The sequence below is a fragment of the Delphinus delphis genome, chromosome 1 (genome assembly GCF_949987515.2).
Source record: "Delphinus delphis chromosome 1, mDelDel1.2, whole genome shotgun sequence".
Classification (NCBI taxonomy): Eukaryota; Metazoa; Chordata; class Mammalia; order Artiodactyla; family Delphinidae; genus Delphinus; species Delphinus delphis.
This window is the reverse complement of record NC_082683.1, coordinates 80,076,214-80,103,368: the sequence shown is the minus strand read 5'-3', so window position 1 is coordinate 80,103,368 and position 27,155 is coordinate 80,076,214. Positions and strand designations below refer to the sequence as shown.

The 27,155-nt window shown below is 39.7% G+C and overlaps 1 protein-coding gene across 5 annotated transcripts in view; it reads left to right on the top strand.

Annotated features, from left to right (window-relative positions):
• Positions 1-26,144, top strand: part of TGFBR3 (transforming growth factor beta receptor 3) — a 218,124-nt gene extending 191,980 nt beyond the window's left edge. For 4 of the 5 annotated variants that reach the window (XM_060025520.1, XM_060025512.1, XM_060025502.1 and 1 more), the window contains 2 exons: positions 282-389; positions 10,749-14,135. In XM_060025520.1, the coding sequence (XP_059881503.1) occupies positions 282-389; positions 10,749-10,867 (227 nt within the window). In that variant the 3' untranslated portion in view covers positions 10,868-14,135. Of the gene's footprint in view, positions 1-281; positions 390-10,748; positions 14,136-19,462; positions 19,529-25,560; positions 25,637-25,734; positions 25,816-26,086 lie in introns of those variants that run through there. The other variant, XR_009521249.1, reaches the window with a different exon arrangement.
• Positions 26,145-27,155: the final 1,011 nt, after the last annotated feature.

Below are 27,155 nucleotides of genomic sequence, written 5' to 3'. Positions count from 1 at the left end.
CTAAGGTTTTACAGAGTTGACAAATCTGATTTTTTTTAGTAAGTTTGTTGCTCAAAATAAATTGCAAACTGGGGGTATCTTGGAAATCTGAAATTTTCATTTTTCTGTTGAGAAAATATTTGCAAGTTACACATACAGTGTATTTTGTTGGAATCTGCTTTTTATCCTCAGATTTTATTAGCTGGTGCTCAGCCTTTCTGACAATACTTGTGAAACAATATAAAATTGCAGCATGTGATGCAGAGTCACTCAACGTATGCATTGGTTTCTCTTCATTATAGCGATATTCCATGGTCTGGACACCCTAACCGTGATGGGCATTGCGTTCGCAGCATTTGTGATTGGAGCACTGCTGACAGGGGCCTTATGGTACATCTATTCTCACACAGGTTAGTGTGACTGTTGCATATCAGTTGGTGCACATTCCATGTGCCTGGCACACTATAGACACTCAGTGTTTCATTGCATGGATGAATGGATGAAATAATGAATGAAAGAGAAAGTTCATTCCCACCATTTTCACATTTACGTATTGGCATGAATTGGGTTTTGCAAAAATATAATTTGCTTTAAGCAAATCTCTAAATTCCTTTTAGAAAAGGAATGTTTAAACTATTTATGTTAATTACATTTGAGATGTTGCTGAAGTCTAGCTGCTAATAAAGCTATTTTGTGGTTAGCGTTTAATTAAAGAAAGATAATGCAGACAAACTGGAAACATAAAACATTCCCCCAAAGCTAAAAACTCAGAATAAACATATAAATGGGCAGGAAGTAAAAAAGGAAGCCAAGGTGCTGAGCACTGTCCACCAGAGGCCCTAATCAATGGCATAAACCAGAATTTCTCAACCTTTTTTAAATCCATACCATGTCTTTTTTGATAAACATAGAATTCTCATGTCTTGCTTGAAAATTATTTAAATTTTCAAAATATATTTTCATGAATTGTAAACAGATAAAAATGGTTGAAACAAAGCAGTTTGTTTTCAAGTTATGCTCTTCCACCCCTAAAAATTCTCATGTGCCTTTCTTCTTGCCCCTTACCCCCAGTCCCAAGGTTGAAACATTCTGGCCTGAACAGAGAACCTGTTCTGACTCCAAGACAGAATGCAGGCCAGGCTCAGAGAGTCTGTCGGGCAAGGGGAAGGAACAAATGGACTGCCCTTCTATTGCTTCTTTCTTAGGTTCCTTGCAAATATGGAAAGGAAAGACATGCATTTTGAGGCGTGTCTAGGAAGCTAGTTGGTATTGTCTGTTCTTGGATGCTTGTTTACGCTGTGAAGCTAGGTAAGCTGCTGGATTGATCATTCAGGTGAGACAGGCACAGACTTTCTGTTTAGAATTTCATTAATTCTCCATTGAACCAACACATGCCACGATCTTTGGCCTTACCTTGGGCCATCCAACTAGCCAGGCTGAAACGATGACTGCTTTATAGGGAAGAGAAGCACGGAAGGGCGTTTTGAGAAGTCACATCTTAATCTTCATCAGAATCTTCCCTTCAAATACTGCATTCTCTGACTGACTTACTTTAAATTATGGCAGAAGGAGAAGAATGAACCCTATGTGCCTAGCATGGGAAAGTCACACAGTCCAAAACAAAAGTTTAGGAGTTTAACAGTAGGCTTTGAGTCCACAGATTCCTCGTCAGCATCCTTTGAGTGAAGCCAGTTACCCTTAGACAGCACAGGTTTGAACTGTGAGGGTTCACTTATACGCGGATAGTTTTCAATAATAAATACTGCAGCACTACACGGTCTGCGGTTGGTTGAATCCACGGATGCAGAGGACCTGCGGATGCGGAGGGCTGACTATAAGTTACATGCAGATTAACCTCTGCGTTGTTCAAGGGTCAAGTGTATATTTCACGTGAGAGAAAGGAAATAAGTCTCTTAAGTTTAAGGCTCTGAGGATATATGAACATCTGTGAATCAGTTTAGGAATGTTCTTCATGAACAGCGTATACAAGCACTGGAAGGCACAGCGTTTAGCAGAGGAGCATCTTAGAGTTAATAATTTTGTCACAGGAGTACTGACACATTCACATCTCAGACTCACAGTTCTTTGCAACTTTCCCCAATCCTGCATTGCTGTAAGGTTTAGGGCTGTTGGGCAGCTTATGCTGTATATATTAGGAATGAACTTGAAAGTACGCCTAGAAGACTCTGTAGCCCTGAGAATTTCTACGGGGTAGTCACCCACAGACGCTTACCACGTACCTGCTGAGCCATGACTGGCCTTGGTCATAGATTTGTAAGTAGATTAAAAAACAAAAACAAAACACAAAGGCCTTCCTGTGATGATTTCCAGCAAAATAAATTATGCTGATTTGGAAGCTGAAAGGTTTATAGACACTGTCATTTGGGCTCTAAACCTGTTAGCATCACATATGATACAGCTTCAAATGACTTTTTAAAAATTAATTAATTAATTAATTTAGGCTGTGCCAGGTCTTCGTTGCAGCATGCGGGATCTTTTTAGTTGCGGCATGTGGACTCCCAGCTGTGGCACGCATGCGGGATCCAGCTCCCTGACCAGGGATCGAACCCGGATCCCCTGCATTGGGAGCGTGGAGTCTTACCCACTGGACCACCAGGGGAGTCCCCAAATGACTTTTTATTAAAAGCTATAGCCTATGGTTCATTTTAAAGATTGCTCATAAGGAATACCAGTGTCATGCAAGGAAGAAAAAGGCTCACTTTAGGACCAAATGGTAGTTTCCTATCCAGAACCCCCTCAGTTTCTTACCTGGGTCAGCTAGCAGCAAGTTTAGATAAAAAGAGAAGGTCATAATGCAGTGGCCAATGGGAAGAGGTGTCTATACAAACACTGACTCAGTCCATTCAGTTTCCACAATAATCTAAGCTGTGGAACTCAGACCTTATATGGTATATTTGGGGGTTCAGGCAGCATCTGCCTCTATGGCTAAAATGATCCATAATTTAGACAACTTCCTGTTGTGCTGTCCATTCCTTCTGCAGCACAGAGTGCAGAACCAAGTCACAGGTTTCAATTGTGGAGATCTACTTACACACCTGGAATGTGTGTTAGTCCAAAAAAGCTGGGTCCCTGCTTTATCATATGACAACTTTGGGCACAATAAGGGATACTTCCTTAGGGCTATATTCACTCTGTTTGGAAAACTCCATTTCTAATATTTACATTCTCCACTAAGATGGTGCAGAGAGGAGGGGCAGTCAGGGTGGAAATGGTGCTGGAATGGAGCCATAGAATCTTCATACTCCTGGGAGCCTAGCTAGGTCATGGTCCCTAACCTGACTCATGAAGATCCCAGAAGTCATGTGCAATATTATATCATTAATTTTTTGAGGAGAGGAGCAAAAGCATTTACTTTTAATTTTTAGTAAAACTTTTAAGCTTTATCACAACATGCACATAGTTTAAAGGCTGAAATAGTTCTGTAAGTTCTGTAAATAGTTCTTGTTATGAAAAACATGAGCCCCCTACTGCCCCACTCCCTTTTCTGTCTCCTCAGAGCACCATTTTTGACTCTTAGCTGATTCTCTTGGACATCAATCCATATCTCTAAATAACATGAATATGTTGCCACTTCTTGACAAAAATTTTAGGTCTTTTCTGTCGACCTCTTACTATGGAAAATGAAAATTTAGTTCTCTTTCAGCCCTGTGTCCCAATTATATATTCATGCCTTTCTTGTCCCCCTTGTCCCCACCATCCTCCAAATAGAATTATACTGACATTTTGGTTAGGTCAGAATTAATGTTTGCGTTATTATGACAGCCTAAATACTAACCACACTTTAGCCATGTAGTATAATAGTGTTGCTTCTCCTGCATGACTTCTAATTTTTCCTAGAATTAATAATTGTCTCTCTCTCCACCCCCACATTACCTTGGTTTTGTATATAATTATCACTAATTCATCAGTTGACTCTGCCAGTTGTCTCAATCTCCTCTTACACTTACACATTCAGACATCAGATATTCTACTGATTCATTTTCCTCAGTACTTTTGAGTTGTGGATGTCCTGTGTCATGGATCTTGTCTTCCCCCTTCTTGGTTTAAAGGGAACATAAGAGGTAAATGTTTTTTGCACCATGCATGTCTGCAGATATCCTCATTTTATACAAACACTTGGTAGATAGTTTGGCAAGGTATAGAATTTTAGGTTACAACTTTCTTCAGAATTTTGAAAGCACTCCTCATTGAGTTTTACCTCTGAAGATTGCTTTGGGGAAATGCAAAGCCATTCAGATTCCTGAGCTGTTTTTTCTCTCTGGAAGAAATTTTACAATAATCGTGCTTGATGTAGGTATATTTTCATTCATTATGCTGGGCATTAATTGAGCCCTTTCAGTCTAGAAACTATGTCCTTCATTGTTGAGATTTTTTAGAATTATTTATTTTTTCTTGCCCCTGTTTTTTTTGTTCTCTCATTCTAGAAATAATTTTATTTGAAAGTTGAACTTCTTGAATCATGCTCTAATTTTTCTTTTCTGTTTTCCATCTTTTTCCTTTCTTTATTTTCTAGGAGATTTCTTCATCTTTATCTTTCGGTTTCTTATTGCATTTTTAATACTGCCTTCACATTTGTTAATTCCAAGAAGTATTTCCTATGAATTAAAAAAATATATCCTACTCTTATGGGTGCAATGTCTTATCTGTCTGAGAATATTAATATAGAGTTATTTAAGAATAGGGAAGTTCTGAGCTTGTGGATAGAACATATTGATTTTGAACTTCCCTTAGGGTGCTCTGGCTAAGCCTTTTACTGAGGAACTCCTGGTATCTCATCTTTGGATCTTTCCTCTTGAGCTTATCAGGTTTTCAATGAAACAGGTTTTCCTGTTTCCTTCCTGGAGGTTGTAGTTGTGGCTGTCAGCATTCTGGGGGTCACAACATTCAACGTGTAGACATTAATTTAATTCTCCTGTGTAATTGTGGTTCTCTACCCTCAATTGTGCTGGTGTTGGTCATTCCCGGAACCCTAGTTTCATCCTCTTTAGAGAGTAAACTTGTTGTCTTTCTCCCAGATGAGGAAGGGCAGGGTCCCAGCACCATGGAGTAAAGAAGGGGATTTAGAGAAATGTTATTGCTTCTCAAGCAGAAGTTTAGCCAACCCAACTTCTTACAGCCCCATGTTCACCCTCTTGTCTAGGGGTACCTGATGCCACCATTTCCTGAGTTTTTGAGGAGTTCTGTGTTCCTACTTGGCTGTTTCTCAGCTTTTCCTACTGGTGGCTTAGCTTCCACCTAAGTCTTGACTTGAATCTGCTAAGTCAGTTACTACTCACCCATTTCCTCATTAGCTTCCAGTATTTTATTGCTATTGTCTCCACTCCTGTTTTCTTTCTTCTTCTTGTAGGTTTTCTTTCTTCTTATAGGTTTATGCCTTTTAAAAATCTGTAAATTGTCATTTGGGTAAGGTTTTTCCTCTAAGCCTATGACTTGCAGTTTTGTACCAATTAATATCTTGATTCTTGATATTTGAATTTCATAAGCTCCCTCCTGTGAGAAGAGTAAACTAGACCACCCTTAGTTTAGGGAAGTTTTCAATCCCTTTTCATCAGTTTCAAAAATTGCCACTCCCCATTCTCCAAAAAAAAAAGACCTACCTTTTGCGGGCAAAACTGTAGGAGGGGGTGGTTTAGATGTTGTTATAATTTATCTTTACTTTAACTTGCCTTTGTGGTCCCTGAACCGGATGCACTCAAAGTTTGATGATAATAAGAAGAGGAAGAAGAGAAAGAAGAGGGGAAAAGTGGGAGGGAGGCCACCTTCTATGTGTATCTGTACCACCTTAAGTATGGGCTATTGTCAGAAATTGGACTTGAAGCACTAGTTTGTTCAACTGCTAATCTTGTTACCTGAGCCAAGAATATGAACCATGTTTCTCTTTAGTAAACATAGAGATGATCTGTACTTCACAGGGTTATGAAGGTGAGCGTATTTAAACAAATGCAAGTGAAAAGTTTTCTGAACTCCAAAGTCCTCCAAAAAATGTAAGGTTGCTCATATGTGCAGGCAGAAAAAAATCTAAGTGTGGAAGGAACACTGTGTTTCACAGAACAAAGTAAAATGCTGAGGTGTTGAATTAGATGTGCCTGTCCCAATCCCTCGGGCTTCTGTTCAACGATCCTGAGTTGAACACACTGTATGTTCTTAAAGCAGAAGTCAAGCACAAACCCAGGTCCACCTGAGTCAGGTAATTAGGATGCTCCTTTTAATTAGGAACATCTCTAGAGGCTTCAAATGCTTTCAGACATCTGAAGTTTCTCCAAGCTCCCCAGTTTAGTCCAGGTGAAGAAAGAAACAGCAAGAAGATCAGCTAAAGTGGGACTAAGTAGGAGACAAGAGACTAACTCCCACAGATCAGAAAGATGCAGGTGGGACAGATGGGAACCCTGGTATGCCTGGAGAGAGGGCAGGATCCACTCTTTTCACCCAAGTGCTCAGGTTAAGTTAAAGGAAGATGCCTACAAAAAACCAAAGTGCAGGTGCGAACAGGTTGGCCATATTGCGGGAATATAGAAAGAAAGTGGGAGGCAGGACATTTTGAAAGATTTTACTTCCTGCCTTGGAACCTTTCTCCATAACTTATAACAACATCTAATTCACCCCTCCTGCAGAGTTTTGGCTACAACAGGAAAGTCCTGTAGCTTGAAAAGTGAGGAGGGACAATTTTTGAAAATGATGAATAGTGACTGAAAGCTTCTCTAAACTAAAGGTGGTCTAGTTCACTCTCCTCATTGGAGTGAGCTTGTGAAATAATTATAATTAGGATATCAAGAGACAATAATTGGTACAAAATTGCAACCAACACATAGGCCTTGAGGAAAATATCTTTGTTTTCTCTGCAGCATCAAGTAATATTAGGTCTAAGTCACCCCCAGGCATATGGTTTTCAGTCCAATGCTTAAATATCTCTCAAGAAAGAAATTCCATAAATTCCCGCTCTAACTAACCAATCCCCATAATCAGCAAGTTCCCTGCTATGTGACCTAAATCTCTGTCACTGCCATTTAAACTCATTTCCTCATGTACTGCTCTCCAGGGAGCAGTACACCTGTCTGCTCCTCTTCATAATAATCCTCTGTGGGCAATATTTGCAAACTGTCTGCTTTGGGCTAAATAATTGAGATTCCTCTCACCTTTCTTTAAAATTCTTCTGTTGTTGTTTCCCCATAGAGCTTCTCCATGTTATTCACATCTTTAGATTAAGTTTCTTCCCCAGGACCTGCCGTGGTGAAAGATTTAAGAGATAAGAATCCAGTTATAAAGTAGACTGCCAAAGAGGTGGCAGGAAATCGGATCTGGACAGCTCCATGCCAAGCTAAAGAAAGGAAATAGGTTATCCCTTAAAATATGTGGGTTTTTTTTTTTTTGCGGTACGCGGGCCTCTCACTGTTCTGGCCTCTCCCGTTGCGGAGCACAGGCTCCAGACACGCAGGCCCAGCGGCCATGGCTCACGGGCCCAGCCGCTCCGCGGCATGTGGGATCTTCCCGGACCGGGGCACGAACCCGCGTCCCCTGCATGGGCAGGCGGACTTTCAATCACTGCGCCACCAGGGAAGCCCTATGTGGGTTTTTTTTTTTTTTTTTTTTTTTTTCTTAAAAGCATCTCTGGCAATATCTAAGCTCAGCCACAGGCTAATATGTGAGCTGGGTGGAATGGAAGGCAGCCATGCTCACCATTATACCACCAACTCACACTGAGCCGGGTGGAAAGAATCCTTGTCCTAACACACCTTCCTCCTGAGTATCCTGTGTGCCAGATGCCTCTTTCCCCGACTCACTCTCCTTCTCAAATATCTCTTCCTCGGTGGTTTCAGATTTTAGGAGCAAAGCATGAAGACTGAACACATTTCTTCTGATGGCCAAGTTTGATATTTATGAGCAGGGAGCCTTCCTTGAACTTGCATTCTCTAAGTGCGCCTGCTCTGCATAGCCCTGCAGTCCTCCCTGACCATCCGTCTTCTCCAGAAGTAGGCCAGTTGTATTTGTCACCCAAGGGATATTTTAGAGAAACTCAGTGCTCCAAGAAATCAGAGGTCACTGTGATAGAGAGCAGAAAACCAAAGAACCCGTCTTAGAAAACCTAAGGGACTCTGCTGGCTTTTTAAGCAGAAACATCTGCACATTAAACTTCCTTTCTCATGGTGAATTTTTCTGTAGTGCCACTTGCATCTGACAATGAGAAAACTTTTCTTGATTTCTCCAAAGGTAAAAGTTTTTCCAAAGGTAAAAGTTTTTAACAACTTGGTTATACTGAGAAATCTCACATCTCACATGTGAAAATAGACACAGAGCTAGAAGGGATAGTCTAAAGAAGCTGTTTTCAACATTTCCAAAAGGTACTCCTTGGCACACTGTTCTCTCAAAGCCAGCGGATTATTAGGTTAAGTTGACTTGTCCACCCTGGTGAAATGTAGCCTGTAGTCTTGAGTATAGGGGACTTCTTTGTTTTGTTTTGCTTGGGGTTTCATTTTGGACGGTGTTTTGTATTAGCAGCGCAAGTTTCCAAAACTCTGGAAGTTGAAAGACCTTTTTAATGGGCAATGATTAAAATAAACTGACATGACAACAAATTATATTTGGCAAATAAACATCGGAAAGCAAATATTCAGACTTCCTGGGCAGGGAGTAGTACTGGCACTTTTCCTGAATGTGAATAATCAAGCACATGTCACATTTGGGATGAGACAAACCTGTTCACTGTCGATAGAACAGCCAAAGCCATCTTGCTTTAGCTGCTATCAGGCTGAACGAACGAAACCCAGGTGAGCCAAAACAGGGAGGTGGGGTATATTGACTTACCGCCTGCTTTTCTGACGGATCCTTTATTGAAATGGGGAAAAGATATTTTTAAAATGTGCTTCACATACAGCCACTTTAGTCCTGCTAATTGATAACCTGAGAATCCAGCTGGGTATGTTTCAACATGTGGGTTGTAAGGGGGCTGAATTTTTAAAGTATATCACGAGTTGTTCTAGTCTCTGGAGGATTTGGGGTTTTTTGGGGGTGGGAGGGGGTAGACATAATTCAGAATAGCTAACAGATTTAATTTCCTTTTAGAAATAAAGTTCCCACTCTGGGGAAAGTGGATTTCTGGCAGAAAGTCACTGTCATTGAGGCAAACTTCCCCACCTTTAACTAAATGCACACATGAAGGGTAGAGTGTAATGCTGGAAAGGGTCCAAAATATAGATTGCCCAAAAAAAAAGAAGAGTGAAAAATACATTGTTTCTCTGCCTCTGAGGAATATTGACCTGCTCTCCCCTCTGCATCCCACCAATCCCAGAAGAATAGATAATCAGAGGAAATACAGCAAGGGCCAAATATGCAACAAGCATATGGCATATGCAAGGCCCTGAGGTTGAGGCCAGAATGTGTGTTGTAGCCGTGTGGTTCATAAGTGGGTGACAGGGAAAGCTGTAACCAGACCCAGAGGCATGAGCTGCTTCTACATTTTGTAGAACTGCTGTTTTGGCAGAGGCTTTTGAGGGGCCCCAAAAGGGGAATGGAAGTAACGGAGTAAGTTCCTGTGCTTGGAGGGCAGAGCCTTTGCTGGTGTGTTTTGTTTTAAGGAAGAGGCCAGAGGGTTGCTTATCAACTGCGGAGTGCTGTGTATTTCTGCCTGACAGGAAAGAGGAGGCTCGTTCATAAACAGACCTGGCCCTCTGGGGCTTCCCACAGTGGAGTGGGGAGATCGCTGACCAGAAGTGTACGAAGTTGATGCTTTGACTTTTCGAAGAAAATGCAGTGTTTGTCATCAGAGAGCCTTGATCACTTTTCCCTACCTAGAGCCATTGTTTGAGGGCTGCCCTGAGGCCAGTTTTGTTGAAGAAAAGACAGCTCTAGAGCCTTTTGCAGTGCTAAATGCAGACCATCTGTGTGACCCAAGGTTCCCCCGCCTCCCCACAGCCCTGCGCACTTGGCGTGAGGTATGGGCTTTGCTGAAATGCAGTGGGGTGTGTGATGAAAAGTGGGGTGCTTGATGTGCTCAGCTGCACCCTGCAGTAAACCTCCCAATGGAGGGGCTGTTGCCTGGCAACCACAGTCCCCTTGTGCAACAGCTAAGCCCCTTCTTCAAAAGGTGTTTCTGGGAGCAGGCTCCTCCTATACCTCCATTTCTCAGGCGGGTCATGTGCTCCGTGCACGGTGCTCTCTCCGCTGTAGCTAGGGCGAAACCTAGCCGTCACTACCCCTATTTCGACCAGGGGTATTCAGAAAAAGGCCTCCAAATTGCCAAGATTCTCTTATTACAGTTTAAAGGTCTCACTCTCCGAACCCTACGATACCTTTATGAGAGGAGGTGTTTCCTGAATACAGGTGCTAGTCAGTTGGATCACACAGTACAGATGATGGTGGTCTTCAAAGGTTGCAGGCACTGAAATCCTGGGCATTCGTCCTCAACTATCAGGGGTCTTTGCCCCTATTAACTGTCAGTCCGCTTGAAATCAGTTCTCTTTTCCCCATGCAAGAGGCTTTAAAGGAAAATAACATACCCACAAGCAGAACAGCCTATGGTACAAGGCCTTTTGGTCTAGTTGCTTCTTCCCGTGGATGAGAAGAACATCAGAGAAAATGGGCTTTTCATTGTTACACAGCAGAAACTAGGACACCATTGTAAAGCAATTATACTCCAAAAAAGAGGTTAAAAAAATAACCAAATAAGATAAAACAAAAACTGAGAAAAAGGTCTTTTCAGAAGTGCCCATGTGTAACATGCATCTCTCCTCACCCCTTTTCTTCATTAACTGCAGGAGAGACTGCAGGAAGGCAGCAGGTCCCCACCTCCCCACCAGCCTCGGAAAACAGCAGCGCTGCGCACAGCATCGGTAGCACGCAGAGCACGCCCTGCTCCAGCAGCAGCACAGCCTAGCCTGCCCCACCCACCGCCAAGAGCAGGACTGGGAACTCGGGAGGCTAGATTGTGGGTCCCTGGAAAAGAGAGTGAATTTCAATATAGCGATCACCTGTTGTGTTCACCCCCCACCCAGGGCTAATATAAATGTGACCCCTGGGCTTCTGTAACACACTAGATTCATGTGAGAAAGCTAAGGTGGTGGCCTTCTCCACCAGCCCCTCACAGGCTTGGGGGTTTTCAATGTGAAACACATGCCAGTTTTTAAAATGCTGCTTTGTCCAGGTAAGAACATCCGTAATTTGGAGCCCTGCGTTTTACCCAGACGCAAAGGGTTGGTAAAAGGATAATAGCCAGATGGTAGAACCAGTGAGTAGATGTGGCCAAAGATTCTTTTATAACTGAACCAAGATGTAAAACAACAGAAATGCTTCGAGACTTTCTCAGTGTGTTCCTCCATTTCTAATTTGCACCTTCTGGATGCGCACTTCTCACCTTGCTGCCACACTCGTGGGGACTGCAGTGTCGGCTTGATCGGTGCTGCCCTCACGGACTGCATCCTGACACACCTCAAGGCAACATTCCTTTCTTGTGCCCTGGGCCAAAACCAGTGCTGATTTCCTTATCAGCTTCCTCCTTCTCCCCACATTCACACACCAACTGCAAAAATGTCTTAATGTAAATTTTGCATTTCTTTATAGGCATATAGAAATTGAAAATGGCCAAAATCCGAGACTGAAGATTTGTGCCCATTTATGACAATGTGTTCTATTACATTAATGTGTAAATGGGGGCAAAATTCGGTTGTAAAGTTGAGGAGGAATTTGCACAGTGATATATGTACCAGTACAAGTATATAATACATCATTTGGCACATTCGTTTTTTTCAGTTTAAGAAGAGAAAATTCATTCCCATTTTAAAAATGTCCTACACCTTCAGAGTTGGAACTTATTCTTAAATATATTTGAGAGAATTCGTGTTTCCACGCAAAACATGTCAGCCTTTTCATTAGACCCTTTTGTAAACGCCAAGCTCTTGTAAGATGCAAATGTATGGCAGACTGTTGGTTATCTGAACAGTGTCACCAGTTCTGCCAAGAAACTGATGAGATACGGAAAAAGACACTCATTTGGATTGCTTTAGTTCTCTTGCCTTCAGTATACCCCCAAAACTCAGAAAGAATTTGAGGTGAATTTTATTAAAATGGAATAATATGATACCACTTTGCAGCTAAAATAAGCTCAACTGATACCTCTATGTTAAAAAAAGATGCCGGAGGGAAATGTCCATGCCAAATCATTTACTCCTGAAGGTAACTTCATTGCAAATAAATATTATTCTCTTTCCAGAATTCTCCCAAACAACTCAGAAGTCTACAAATAGAACAGGCTAGATTCTAACCCCAAACTATTCAGAAGCAAATCTAACTGCTCTTAAAATAAGGAAGTTGTGCCTGGTTCTCTGTGAATGGAATCTTAAGTAGGAAATGTTGATGTCACCGGAGACCTGAGGGCAGTGTCTACAAGGCAAATAGGTAGAGATTGACAATCGTTAACCCATCATGGAGTCATGCTCTGATTGATTTGATAGTTATAGACATTCAATCAGGATGATTTTAATCAAAACAGATTGTGGGCTAAGATTTCCAGGCTATCTATATTGATAATTTTGCAGATTTTCACAGACAAATGAAGATAGGAGATTAGAAAAACGTTTGCCTTCAGTTAACTTTTTTTAACATAAAGGTATGAGTGGAGGACCTAGATTATGCTACCTGTGTTTGAAAATAATGCGCTTTGCCTAACCTTCAGCAGAATGTATTGTTTTAGCATATTCTATGTATAAAAAAGTTTAAAGATGTCTTCAAAGAAGACTAGAGTCTTTAAGTCACTTATAGCTATATTTTACTACAAAAATCTGTGTATAAAGATATATTTAAGTGTTTTAGATAAATTTAAGTTACTCCATATGAAATGTTTAATTTCAGTTACTGTGAATTCTTTTGATCAGTTCTTTGCTTTTTAAAAATCCCTATCCATCCTGTTAAAAAGATGATTAACTATTAAGAGGTATTAAAAGGTCCAATTCTTAGATGGACAGGGTTAAAACCTTTTGTAATATATTTAAATGTATATTTTTGAGAGAGATGCTACATTGCCGATGATTTTATAAATAATTTAAAATTAATTTACAAATTTATGGGTGCAAACCAAAAGATTTTAAAAGAAAGAGAAGAAGAAATCAACTTTTATTTGTTTGGGTCTTACTATCCAGAAGTATTATTCAGATCAAGAAATTCATGTTGATGAAACCCAATCCTGCGTTAATTGCAGAGTGAACATCATTAAGTATTTCTGAAATGTTTCTAAAAAGTGAACATTTTAAAAAAATTGTGTTTTCTCCCTAGCTTCCTGTTACAGCATTTCCAGTTGCTTCATATTTCACAGTTTTAATACAAAGTATAAGCTCTACTTTATAATACATCCTACAGGTTTCTTTAAAACTGTTTTTATATTCCAGTTAAATTCCTCTATCTGCAAAGTCTTCTGTTACTTCTGCAGGTTACACCCTTCATTTGCAGAGGCCATTTTGTTTTATTTATTTGATGCTAAAGCTATTGTTGAAATGCCCTAAACTCGAAGGCAGATTGTGTAATACCCTATAGCTTTTCACCGTGTGGTGTGTACCAGCCCGTTGCTCTGTATTTGGAAAGTCAGGTTCCTTCTGAGTAAGCTGTTTCTATAGCATTTTCTAAACAAAACAAAAGGTCTTTTCCTTGTCTGTAATGAGATTGTAAACCCGTTTCCTGTGTGTGTTCTGTTGTGGGCGTGCTTGTGAGTGTGTGTGCACCTGCGTGCCGGTTTTTTTGTACTGTAACTACCTCATGATTTGAGTGATGGTTGTACTGCTGATTGTGTTAACAGAGCACATTTTGTTGGGTGACTCGTGAGTGTGATTTTTTTTTTCCTGTTTGTTTTCACTGGGGGTTGTTCATGAAACTGACAGATGTTTTTCTGAAAAGGACTATTATCAGTTTCCAAATACAATACTTCTCTCTTCTGGTTTTTCCTGAATGAGCCTGATTTTGTTGCTGTTTTTCATCATCTATGAGGGTAAAAAGAGTACCCTGAAAATCCCTGTGGCCAGTTTGAGCACCCCTGTTGTACTCTTTTCTCTGTTCAGTATGTCGTCAATCTTATGAACATGCTTAGATGTATAGTTTTGATAACCACAGTTTTAAGTCCTTTATCTGTGCATAATAAAAAGATATATATCAATTATTAATACGTGTCTTGTTTGGTCATCATTAAATTCTACCCTCAGGCTGATATAACCATTGTTCATTGTGCCTTTCTCCTAAATTTATCCTCCGCTACTACTGTGCTGACGAGGAGGAGGGAGGGGAAGGGCAAAGGCTCACAGAGCAGAGGTGGGGGGGTAGACAGACCGGAGGGGACGTGCAGGAGCTGCTACTCTTCTCAGAAAAACATGGCAGGAGACCTGGAAGTGGGGGTCAGCCCTGGAATCCGCTCAGGGGCTTTCTGTCAATCTCCTAGAGGCACGGAGTGAGAAATAATACGTATTTTGGACCTACTATTTCCAATCCCTCCAAACACCTCAGTGCTACTTCTAGCATTCTCTATCAATACGCCATCACCATCTACCAGCTGCTCAAGCCAGAAACCTGGGAATCTCTCTGGACTCCTTTTTGGTTCTCACACCCCCAAATGAATAAATCCAAGTTTATTCTATCTTTCGAGTATCTCTTTCTCCAAACCATGCACTTATTTCTTCTCGTCCTGCTGTTACCCGGAATCCAAGGCCTGTTATCTCTTAAACTGAATCACTGCACAAGCCCACTTCCCAGCCTGCTCCCCTCCAACTCTCTCTCCACCGCGCAGCCAAAGGAGTCCTGAACAGCCTCAAGTCATGTCACCTTCCAGCTTAAAGCCTTTAAGTAATTCCTCTATTTGCCTTCAGAATAAAGTTCAGCCTCCTAAGCATGGTTCAAAGAGAATAATCTGCTTACTTTCCCAGCTACTTCTCTCACCTCGCTGGAACTAAAGTTCTATGTGGCATATCTCCCACCAGACACATTTATGTTATGAAAAGAATAGCTTTTACTATCAGAGATGAAATTATAACATTGAATATGTGTTTACAAACTGCTCTCTCATATCCCTGCCTCTCCACCCCTTTTGAGAATTAGTGATCTAGATGGTTAGAAACAGACCCAAAAATGTATCAAGGCCAGTGGCCCATGCTCACACGTCACACAGGCAGGTGTCCACACAGCAAGAGCAGTGTGAGGGGCTTAAGCAGCATCTCACTCCAGCGAAGGTGGAGTCCTTGTTACAGATAAGAGTCCAGCCAATGTCCAGTACCCAAATTGTGCCCTGGAGCCAGCTCCTCGCTCAGAGGAAAAAGAGAGAAATTGGCAGGTCAACCAATTTTTCTGCTGTTAAACTCTCTTTGTGTCTACTGAAGCAGAAACCTAGCTGATCCATAAATGAGCTTCAGAGTGTCTATTAACTACCTGAAATTGCATGTAAATTTTTGCATTGATGTGTCTGGACTTTTTTTCTAGTTTTGAGTTTCTTTGTTGAAAGTGTCCATAGCCCTTTTGTAGTTACACTGAATAAAAAATTATTTTTTTTTGCAAACAGTTAATGTATATGTATAAAATGAATGCAAACAATAGACATGTAACAATGAAAAAGCCTCCATAGTCCTCAAATTTAGAGATAATAATACTGATTTAGTGAATGTGTTCCCAGACATTTCCTTAATGTTCATATCAACATGTAAATGTCACTACAATAAATAAGATCACATTATAACATTTGTGACTTGCTTCTTTCTTGTGGCATATCTCCCTATCAAGCTTCACGAGCACTGATCATCACTTTTGCACTAGACTTTCCATAAATTGCCAAAGTAAAAGGTGGCCATTAAAGGAGGTGAAATGAAACGAAGTTATTTGTTAATGCTCTTCCCACCCCCTCTAGTCACTTCCCTGGAGGAACTGCCTTTTTTCTAAGGCAAACATATTGATACATGTTCACAAATGAGGAAATTCTTTTGGTTTACACTGTATACATACTCTGAAATGTGCCTTTTTCACTTAACATGGACCTGCCTTTAGTTAGTACATATAGAACAAATTCATGCTTTTTAGTGGCTATATAGTATTTCATGTAATGAATTCAGCCAATTTGCTACTGATGAACATTTAGAAGGGTTTTGCCAAGATACTCTACTGCAGTTAACATCCTTGTAACATCTTTGAATGTCCTGGCATTCTAGTACTTTAAAGAAAAAAAAGTGACAGAATCACAAAGAGAAACTGACAAATTCATCATCACCATAGAAGACTAATATATCATTCTCAGAAGCGAATAAATAAAAAAAATTTGGATATGGAAGATTTGAACAATGAAGTTAAGCTTGATCTACTGGGCATACACATAGAATCTGTGACCCCAAATTTGAGAATTTTGTACATATAGAATATTTATAAAAATTGACCATTAATAGACCATAGTGGAATTCTCAACAAATATCATAGAACTTAATCATACTCGTCAAGTTCTTTATCCGTAATGCAAGTAATTTAGAGATCAATAAGAAAATAATTTTTAAACACTCAATATATTTGGAAAATTTAAAACACGTATTCCTGGTTCAAAGGAGTACTTATAATAGAAATCAGAAAATATATAGACTTGAAGAATTAAAATACTAAATTTGTACAGGCAGTTAAAGTAGTAATTTATGAGAAATTTATAGCTGTAAAATGCTTATATTGGGAAGCAATGAAAGGGTGAAAGAGTATTCAATATAACAAATTAGGAAAAATGCCAAAAACTAATTATTATTTTAAAAGACTACCAGAAATAGACAAAAATTAAGTAAAAATAAATGCATGCATTAGGAATGAAAAAGGACAAATCAACAGATACTACAGAGATTTTAATAAATAAGGGATCACCATAAATAATTTTCTTCTAATAAATTTGAAAACTTAGACAACATGGATAATATATCAGTTAGGGTCCTATTGGATGAAGAGAAGTCACACTGGGTATTTCAGCAGAGAGAAATCAATATCAGGAATTGGTTAAGCAGGTGTTGGATGGCTGAAAAGGTGAAGAGAGGACACTGAGGTAACACAGAGTTAATAAATGTAGGAAGAATTGCATCCCTGGGACTGGTGATTGTCAGCAGGTGTAATTGGGGGTGGTTTGCAGAGTCCCAGCACCAGCATCATCAGGCAGGTAGAGAAGGGAAGATTGGGATCTGGGAGACAGAAGCTTAGTAAATGGCACAGATGATTTCCTGGAAAACTACAATTTTCCAAAACCAATTCAAGAAGCAACAGAAATTGAAAATACATCTTCAACCATTAAGAAAATCAGGGATTAAAATCTACTTACAACGAAACAGAACATAAAATTAAAAAAAAAAAAAAGCTGCTAAGCCCACATGGTTTTACACCTAACTTCTACCAAGTAGTCAAAGAATTGATAACGGATAGTGCCAGGATCACAGTGGCCCTTTTATTTTGGAGGGGGCGGCAGGTCAAAAGGAATGAGTTTTTTAATATTAATATCTATTACCACATTACTTTTTCTAAAGGTTGTAACAAATCATAATGCCACAGGCCTCCCCATCAGAACGGGGCATGTCGAAACAGAGCTTGGGCTCCCAGACTGTCTAGGTTTGAATCTTGGCTCTGCGATTTGCTAGCTGAACTATTTCCTTAATTTAAAAAAATTTACTTCTTAGCATTGCCATGAACATTAAATGAGATAATCCACATAAAGTGTTTAGCATATACTAATCACTTAATAAATATCATCTACTATTATTGTTACCAGCATTACGTTTTAAATTTTGCCAGGCTGATGGATGAAAAATTGTATCTCCTTAGTTGACTTCATATTATCCTCATAACCAGTGAGTTTTAAGTTGTTATAAATTATTGGCTTTTTCCAGGTTCTTCTGTACATTTCTATTTCCTTTGCCTGCTTTTCTACTGAGTTGCATTTTTCTTAATACTTTTCATATTAGTGGCATTATATGTCACATGTCATGTATGACAAATATATTTTTCTAATCCACGATGGTTTTTTCTTTCATTCTGTTTATAACAGATATTGCCAAGATAAAATGTTTAATTTTTATGTAGTTGAATATGTCTACCTTTCCCTCTTGGGTTCCGGGTTTCCTGTCTTGCTTAGTGTCTCTCTAATTCTAGGCATATACTAATAGTTTTATTAATTTGTTTTTCAAATTTAGATCTTTATTCCATATTTTTGTGATGGCATGAGGCTAGGGGTCTATTTTTGTTTTCTTCCAGATGATTATTCAATTCTACCAGAATCATTTATTTAAAAGTTCATCTATTTCTCACTGAATTAAGATTTTGAAAAAGAATGGTCACTGTGATTTGGCCTTAGCAGATACTAGAATTTAGCACAAAATCTTAAAATAAAAATAGTATGATATTAGCACAGGAATAGTTAAATAGATTTCTCAAACAGATAGAGCATTCACAAAGAGATCTAATTCATTGGGACCTTAACATATGATAACTAGTCACAGTTTTCACTTGATTCTTAAAGGATTCCATGACCCCAAAATGGTTATAAATTCAAGACCAAAAATAAGAGCTATAGGTTGTCCCATTTTCATTGTAAAAAAACAGATCTGATTTTTTCTCCCATCCTTTAAAACATTTAGAGGAAAAGTTGTCTGAAAAAGAAAAAGTCGATTAATGTTAGGTCTACCCTAAACTTTCTGTGGGCATGATGTCGCTGCCCCGCTGGGTCTGGAACAGAAAATCAAGCCAAAGAGAATTGTGTTGGTCCTTAAGATCACATGGAACTTGTTTTGTTAGGTTTTGGACTTGCTTGGGTCCTGTCATGCCTTCCTTTTTTCTTATTTTTCCTCTTTGGAATGAGAATTGTGGGGGAGGAAAAAAAAATGTTCCCTCTACCCTTCTAAGTTCTTAGCTGAGACCTCTAATAAAAGATGTATTAACAAAAGAAAAATAAACAGAAGTTTATTAACATGTATGCCTTATATATACATGGGAGACACCAGGGAAAAATGAGTAGTGCAAGCAGGCGGCCTTAGAATTCAGAATTAGATAGCATCTTAGGGAAAGAAGAGGGGGAAGTAGGCCTTTTAGGGGAGCAAAATAATTAAATAATTTTTTAGGAAAGATAAATAGATGAACAGATGAGTTTGTGACAATGGTTAAGATTGATGTTCTATTCTCCTCTACTGTGATGAGTCAATCAATCTCCCCTGGTTGATAAAACTCCTGGGGAGAAGATTTATGACAATTGAGGTCCTTTTGGAGGATCTGTCTTCAGGCAGATAAGGGGGAGTGCAGAGTAAGCTTTTCCCCATATTTGCTGTTTTTCAAGTGCCTACAGCTCAAAATAGTCAATATACCAAAGCTGCATATTTTGGGGTAGTATGACTCCTAAACTCCTACAGTCATATCTTGGGGTGGCATGTGCTGCTGCCCTTCAAAATGTCTATCCTATGCCTGTCCCACTATTGTATTTTGGAAGCACACAACTTGTTTGGCTTTACAGGTTCACAGCTGGAGAGGACGTTGCCTGAGGATGAATTGTACCTACCTCGATTCTCACTGTTATCAGGTGATATTTAGATGAGACTTTGGATGTTAAAGGCAATGCTGGAATGAGGTTGAGACTTTGTGGGCTGTTGGAATGGGTAGAATGTATTTGGCATGTGAGAAGGACATGATGGGGTGCAGGGGTGCTGAGTGAAATGCCAGGGACTGAGCGGTTGTGCCTTCCCACAATTCATAAGTTGAAGCCCTAATCCCCAGTGTGATGCTATTTGGAAAATGGGCCTTTGAAGATAATTAGATCATGAGGGTGGAGCCCTCATGTTGGAATTAGTGCCTATATAAGAAGAGACAGGAGACAGCTTGCTTCCTCTCTCTGTCATGTGAGGATACAATGTGAAGACAGCCATCTACCAACCAGGAAGCAGGCTCTCACCAGACACCAGATCTGCCAGTGCCTTGATCTTGGGCTTCCAGCTTCCAGAACTGTGAGAAATAAATGTCTGTTGTTTAAGCCATTTATTCTATGGTAGTTGTTGTAGCAGCCTGAGCTAAGATAGAAATCAATGATTTGCATGATGATTTACTACTCCTCCTCCTCTTTGTCCTTCCACATAAATGTTTATAGAAAAATTAATATTAGCTAATCAAATGTCATTTATAAAGTGTTGGTTTCTTCCAGCCACTGTGAATGTTACAATAATTCTGTAAAGTGAAGAAATATTACCAAATGCCAATTTCAAGGAAAATGCACACATCTTTTTTTGTGTCAAAGCAAGCCAAACCTATATAGCATTGCTCTTCCCTAACACAGTATGTTTGAAAATGGGCAAGTGGCTGCTTGAAGCTTTATAGATGTCATCAATAATCTACAGTTTGAGTTTTTGCCTATTTTCTGCCTTCGTGTCTAAATTTCAATCTCAGCTCTTTTGGAGGAACTGAACACTGCACTTTATGTAGATTTTATTTCACCCTTAAAGGTCATATGACATCACCTCCCCTTCTGCAGAAGATCACAGCTTGAATTGATTTTTAATGACCTTCTCCATATATTGCCTCTGAGATTTCATTTAAAAAGAAACAAAAAACTTTCAAAAGTAGAACTACATGACTGAAGTTAACTCTACCTTGACTTCAAGAGAGATAAGGGTCGTGAGCACGCACGTGTGTACACAGACACACACACGCTTGTATCTCAAACACTTTCCTCATTTTAAAAAAAATTAACATATTCTCAATATTTTTTTCTGCTCAGAAGCCCCAGAACTGATCATTCTTTTACAGACCGTAGCACATCATCTGTACAAGAAGGATGGGCAAGGAGAACAAGAATTTCTCAGCTTTAAAAACGAACTGGGTTCCTTCCACTTGACCAACCCAAGATCCAGAGTTGAAAGTCTTCATAAGTAACTTGGGTGGAGCAGTTTTTGCCGATCTGTTGCTCGTCCCGGTTCATAAACTGCGTATGACATAGTTCCTGCAAAGAACACAGTGCACTTGATGAGAGTGTTGAAATAATACTGAACTTTAAAAGGGGAAAAACACATGGATTCTGTTTGGTGGAGGGGAAGGGTAGGAAGAGAGAAAACTGGATTGTTGGTGTTAAAACTCACCCCAGATAATAACAATCAACCTCCAAAACTGGAAACCAGAGCTTCAAGTATATTCTTCAGAAACACAAACTTCTGGGGTCACTAGTCTTTCAAGATAAGTACAGAATCTGCAGGGGAGTCTCTCCATTGAGGAATCTAGTTATTAAATCTTTTTCTTAAATGGAATGGAGAGGTGAAAACACAAAGCTTCTTAGCCTATCAATTAGGTTTCAAAGTAGAAGCATCTGTTGGAGTGTCTAACCTAGACTCCAGGGAAATCCACCATTCTTCACTGTTTCATTACAGTTAACAGTTTACAATTACATTCCAAGAGAAGTTAATTCAGTTATTGTGCCAGCAAAGGAAAAATCGACAAATCCTAAGCCCAACCAGAGAGTCCCCATTTTGACTGGCTGATTTTCCCCTTTTAGTATATTTCTCAGAATGCTAATGTGTGTGATAGGAACTCTTCAGTTACTGCAAGGAAACAGTCACAGGAAGAGTAGGAAGCAGTTAAAAGAAGCATGTAATGGAAACGGAGGATTTGGTTTCAAGTCATTTAATGCCCTTGAGTCTGAGCTGAGCTGCAATGGAGAAAAACCAGAAGCAACTGTTAGGAGAGTGATCCATCCCCCTGCCCTGTGCCCCTTGCCCCCTGTCCTGTGCCCCTGGCCTGCTCCATTCCCTCCTATCCATCTGCACGGCCTTCTCACCATCTTCTCCAATCCTAATGTCCTTCATAGTTCTGCTGTTACTCAACCTTCTCCGTGGAACCTTATGAGCTGCCCCATCTGTGAGTTATTTTCTCACTTTCTGAGCTCTAGTAGCATCACCATGCTACCCGTGCTCAAGGCACAAAACTCTTATTTTCTCCCACCCCTCACAGCCTATCTATCAGCAGCAAGTCTTGTTGACTTTACTTCCAAAACATATTCTGCTTCTCCCCAACTGCACCACCTCATCCTGGTCTAAGTCATCCTGTCCTGGAACATAAACTAACACATCTCTTAGACTTCTGCATCCTTCTTGTCTCACTACAGTTTGTTCCCCACTTGACTGCTGGAGTACTGTCTTCAAAATATGCCCCTGTTTAAAGCTCTACGACTTCCCATCACACTTAAATTCCAAATTTTTCCTATCACACTTAGAAAAAGTTCCAAATTCCTTTATTTTTTTTCTTAGCTCAATCGGTACATTTTCTTACTTACTCATTTTTGTCTTTAACTTTTTATTTTTACATTTTTGAATAAAAATACAATTTATATGATTTGAAAATCTAAATGATATTCTATTCTCCCCATAGGTAACCAAACCTTTACAAGTTTGTCCTGTTTCTTAAAGGAAATGCAAGCAAGTAGGAATTGCTTCTTATTTTCTTCTTTATTACACAATGGTAACACACTACACATGCTCTGAATTTTGCTTTTCTCACCTAATATATTTTGTTTCCATATCAGAACATAAGGGAGTTCCTCATTCTTTTTTTTTTTTTTTAATAGCCATATTGGGTTCTACAATGGGAATATACCATGATCTATTTAACCTGCCCCTTTCAGTGCACACTTGGTTTGTTTCTATCTCTTGCTGTTACAAACAAGCTGCACTGAGTAGCTTCATATGCAGGTTTTTTGGTTTGTGTGCAGGCAAATCTCAAGGATAAAGTCCCAGAAGTAGGATTACCAGGCCAAAGAGTAAATGCATTTATATTTCTAATAAATATTACCAAATTGAATTCTATTGAAGTTGCACCATTTTACACGTCTGTCAACAATACCTATTTTCTTACAGCTGCACAAGTTGCGCGCATTATCCAACTTTGGTATTTTTGCCAATCTGGTGGATAAAAAATGGTATCTCAATGTAATTTTAATTTGGATTTTTCTTGTGATGAACGAAATTGTGAACTTTTTTATATGTATATAGATCAGTTATTTTTCTCTTTCTGTGAACTGTCTGTTCTTTACCTGTTTTTCTATTGGGTTGTTGTCCTTTACCTTCTCAATTTCTAAGAGTTCTTTATACATTAGGGAGATTAGATCTTTATCTGTGATTATCTTGGTATTTAAAGCCCTAGGGATCTGACCTCACCTCTGACCTCAGCTAATATAAATCTCCTTCCCACCTGTTACGCTCCAGCCTCGATGTTCTGTGATCTCTTTCTTGCCTGAAGGCCTTTAAATTTGCTGTCCCTCTGCCTGGAATGCTGTTCCCCATGTCATTGCACAGTTGTCTCCTCCTTATTACTCAGAGCTCTGCTGAAGTATTGATGGGAAAGTCTTTCCTGGACCACAGTCTACTGTAGACACCCAGTTCTGCTCTATCACATCATTCAGGCTTAATTCTTTGCGAAGCTCTTATTTTTCACCAGTAATTTTTGTTTGTTTTGGTTTGTTTATCGTCAGTCTCTCCCCATCCAGAATGGAAGCTCCAAGAGAAACAGGTCTGTCTTGCCCATCACACTATCCCCAGAGCTTAAAATAGGACCTGGCACGTAGTAGGCACGTCAGATTGTGTGATGAATGAATCCTTTCATCCTCTCTCCAGGCATCTTCACATGCCTTTACAATGTGCATCGCCTGACATATTCCCTAGAAAGAAGATTGAAAATAACATGTTTTTTTCTTGTTTGTTTGTTTGTTTGTTTGTTTTGATACCAATATGTGCCAAACACTGGGCTAGGTTTTATTATACATGTCATTTCATCCTTCTGGTCACTCTGAGCTAGTTAGCATTATGTTCACTTTTATCAATAAAGCTGAGACTCTAATAAGCCCCCAAAGAAGTTGCCCAAGAACATGTGGTTTATATACATGCACGTCCACGTGAGGTGAGCTGGTTTCAAAGTCCGTTCTCTTCTAATTACACCATACCTAGGACATTATCTTACTCCTTAAATTTCGGCATGGCATCTACTTTTTACTGGCATGCCATACTTTCTCAATAAATCACAGAATCATAATATGTCAGAGCCTGATAGAGTCTTAATGGTCACCTAGACTTAATTAAGTGGTACAGTAAATCAGCAGTAGGTCCAGGATGCAAATCTGTAACCCCTGAATCACTAACCTCCTCCCTACTCCCTGTTATAATGGTTATGCCAAGCTCATTCCCACCATAAGGACTTTGCACTTGCTATTCCTTCTGTCTGGAATTATTTCCTTCTAGATTTTCACATGGCTAACTCTTTTGTCATCATTCAGGCCTCAGGGCACATGAGCTCCTTAGAGAAGACTTTTCTGACCACACAAACCAAATTAGGCGCCTCTCTCACCCCAATCACTCTCTATCGTGTTTTTCTGCTTTTATATTCTTCTGAGTACTTCTCCCAATCTGGAACTCTTAGTTATTTGTTTTCTTGCTTGTTGTATGCCTTTCACACTAGAATGTGAGATCCATGAGAAAGGGGCCTTATCCAATTTGTTCATGGCTGTATGTCCAGTGTCCAGAATAACAGAACTATAATAAATACTGTGAAATTTAAAAATTAACAAGATGGCTCTAGAAGCAGCATGGAAAAAGCATAGGCCTAGGAAACTATTCTGGCTCAGTGATTACCCAGCTGCTACCTCACAGCTAATCACTGGGCTTTGGATTTCTCGTCTTTCAAGTGAGGAAATAGATACACTCTGTGGCCACTTACAGTATGATAATTCTATGAAGCTGTAAATTATTCATATGATTCAAGAGTGATTCTCAAAGAGATGAAGTTTACCCCTCTCAGTACAAACTCTTTTCCTATTTTTTTTCCATTTGGGATGGGCATAAATCCTAAAGGTTATCATACTTTTCAGTTTTTAAACAAATAAACAGAACATCATTTACCTTCTTATTTAACTAAAATTCTCATTCCTAAAAGCAAGTATTGTACCATATTGCAAGGAAAATATTGGGAATGTCAGTTTCTATTGACTGATTTTTCTTCTCATTATGGTTCACGTTTTCCTGCTTCCTCAGATGTCTAATAATCTTTGATTGGCTGTTGTAAATTATGAATGCTATGTTGCTGAATTCTGGATTTTGTTGTCTTCTTTAATAGAGGGTTGAGTTTTGTTCTAGCAGGCAGTTAATCTACTTGTGGATCAACTTGGTCTCTTCAACAGTTGTTTTTAAGCCTTGTTAGGGTGGATCTAAAGTAGCCTTTACTCAAGGTTAGACTAACCCTTCTCCTAAGATGTGGCCTTCCTGGGTCTCTATTGACTGCCTGGAGTGTTCAGTGAGATCTCTCCATCTGGCTGGTTAGAACTTTAATGTCTCCCAGTCCTGTTTGAGTTTCAGTAGTTGTTTAGTTTACAGCACCCCAGTGATTGTTCTTTCCCTGATAGCTCTTTGCCTAGCCTTGTGGAGTCCTACCCCAGGCAAAAACAGCTTAGTATTCAACCATAGATTCATGGGGACCCCTAAGCAGATGTCTAGAGTTCTTTCTCTGCAGAGTCCCTCCTCTCCAGTGCTTTGCCCCACGAATTCCGTTCACTTAAGTAGCCCTGACCTCTGATTACTGTCTTCTCAGCTCAGCAAGGGGACTGTACTCTGATTGAATGTCCTCTCCCTGTACCCCACTGGGTAAGGGGCCTCCAGGCAGAAAGGTAGGGCAATTGAGGGATTTACCTCATTTGTTTTCTTCTCTTGAGGATCACAGTCCTGTCTAGTGTCTGAGAACAATTATTTTCTACATTTTTGCCAGTTGAAGAGTTGTTTACAATGGGAGGCTGGTCTGGTATCACAACAGCTAGAAATGGAAGTTACCTCCTTCAACGCATTCAAGGTGGGTAAGCTCTATTTGCCACCATACAAAATGACCCCGGTGTGCTATATATTTTTATATTTTTTCTTGGGAATGAATATGATGGTTTATAAAGTACAAAGAAACTCAGAAGATATAAACAAACTGATGTAATAACTAGATATACACCTGGTGTAAATCACTAAGTCATGGAGTATCAGGATTAAATAAAATAATGACCAATGGGACAAGCCCAGTGACTGGAACATACGTAGGTATTTGATAAATATAATCTTCTTTCTTTTTTCTACAGGAGATGCTTGAAGTCAAGTCCTATTTTAAAATCATTTGGTGAACTAGTTATTTAAAGTGTTCCTGTGGTGAATCCTTTTCCAAAGCAAAGGATCCTTTTCTGAAATGCATAAACTCCTCCTAATCTTTTTGTAAATACAGATTTTTGTATATTTGGTTGGCTTAACGTGTTCTGTGAAGAATTTGCTTGCTAAGGCTAAGCGTGGGTGTGGATGTGGATGTGTGTTTGGGAAATGGGTAAGAAAGAAGGGGTTTTGTTGTGCTGTGTCACAAACCCTGCTGGTTTGGGTAGAAGCCATGAGGTTTTAGAACTGTATTTTGAATGAGATGATTAGACAATAACAAATACGGGTGGGAAATCCCTAGACTGCACAAAAGAGGCAGCTGATGTACCAGTTTCTGTTGCTACCTGCTGCTCCTTGGGTTTTCACAGAACATTTTCCAAGAACCTCGAAAGAAGCTTGCCAGGTCAAGTCTCATCCATGGCAGTTCACTCATTCATGCATTTATTCATGCAGCTAATATGTATTGAGCTCTCACTGTGTGTCAGGTGCTAGTCTATGTGCTGACAACACATCAGTGAACAACAGACCTGCTTTCAGAGAACTTATGTTTTAGCGAGGAGGCTATCAAATAAACAGATGATGTACAGAGAAGATAGAGCAAGGTAAGAGTGTTATGGAATAGGCTAGACTGGTAAGAAATGCCTTTTTGATATTGGGAGGTGGCACCTAAAAGGAGCGTACTTGAGCAGAGACCAAAGGAAAGAAGGGGGAGAGTGAGCCTATTAAACATATCTGAGGAAACAAGGAATGCAAAGGCCTGAGGTGGGAGCAACATCACTGGGGTGTAGAGAACAGGTAAGGAGGCCATAACGTCTAGAGTGAAATAAAGAAAGGGTGAGATTTAAGGAGAGGGAGGTAAGTGATGAGGATAGAGGTTGGAGAGCACCAGATCGGGTAGTCTTGTAGGCCATGGCAAGGACTTTGGGTTTTATTCTGGATGAGACAGGAAAGTGAACTGCAGAAGGAGATGACCTTACATTTTTAAAGGATCACTCTGGCTGTAGA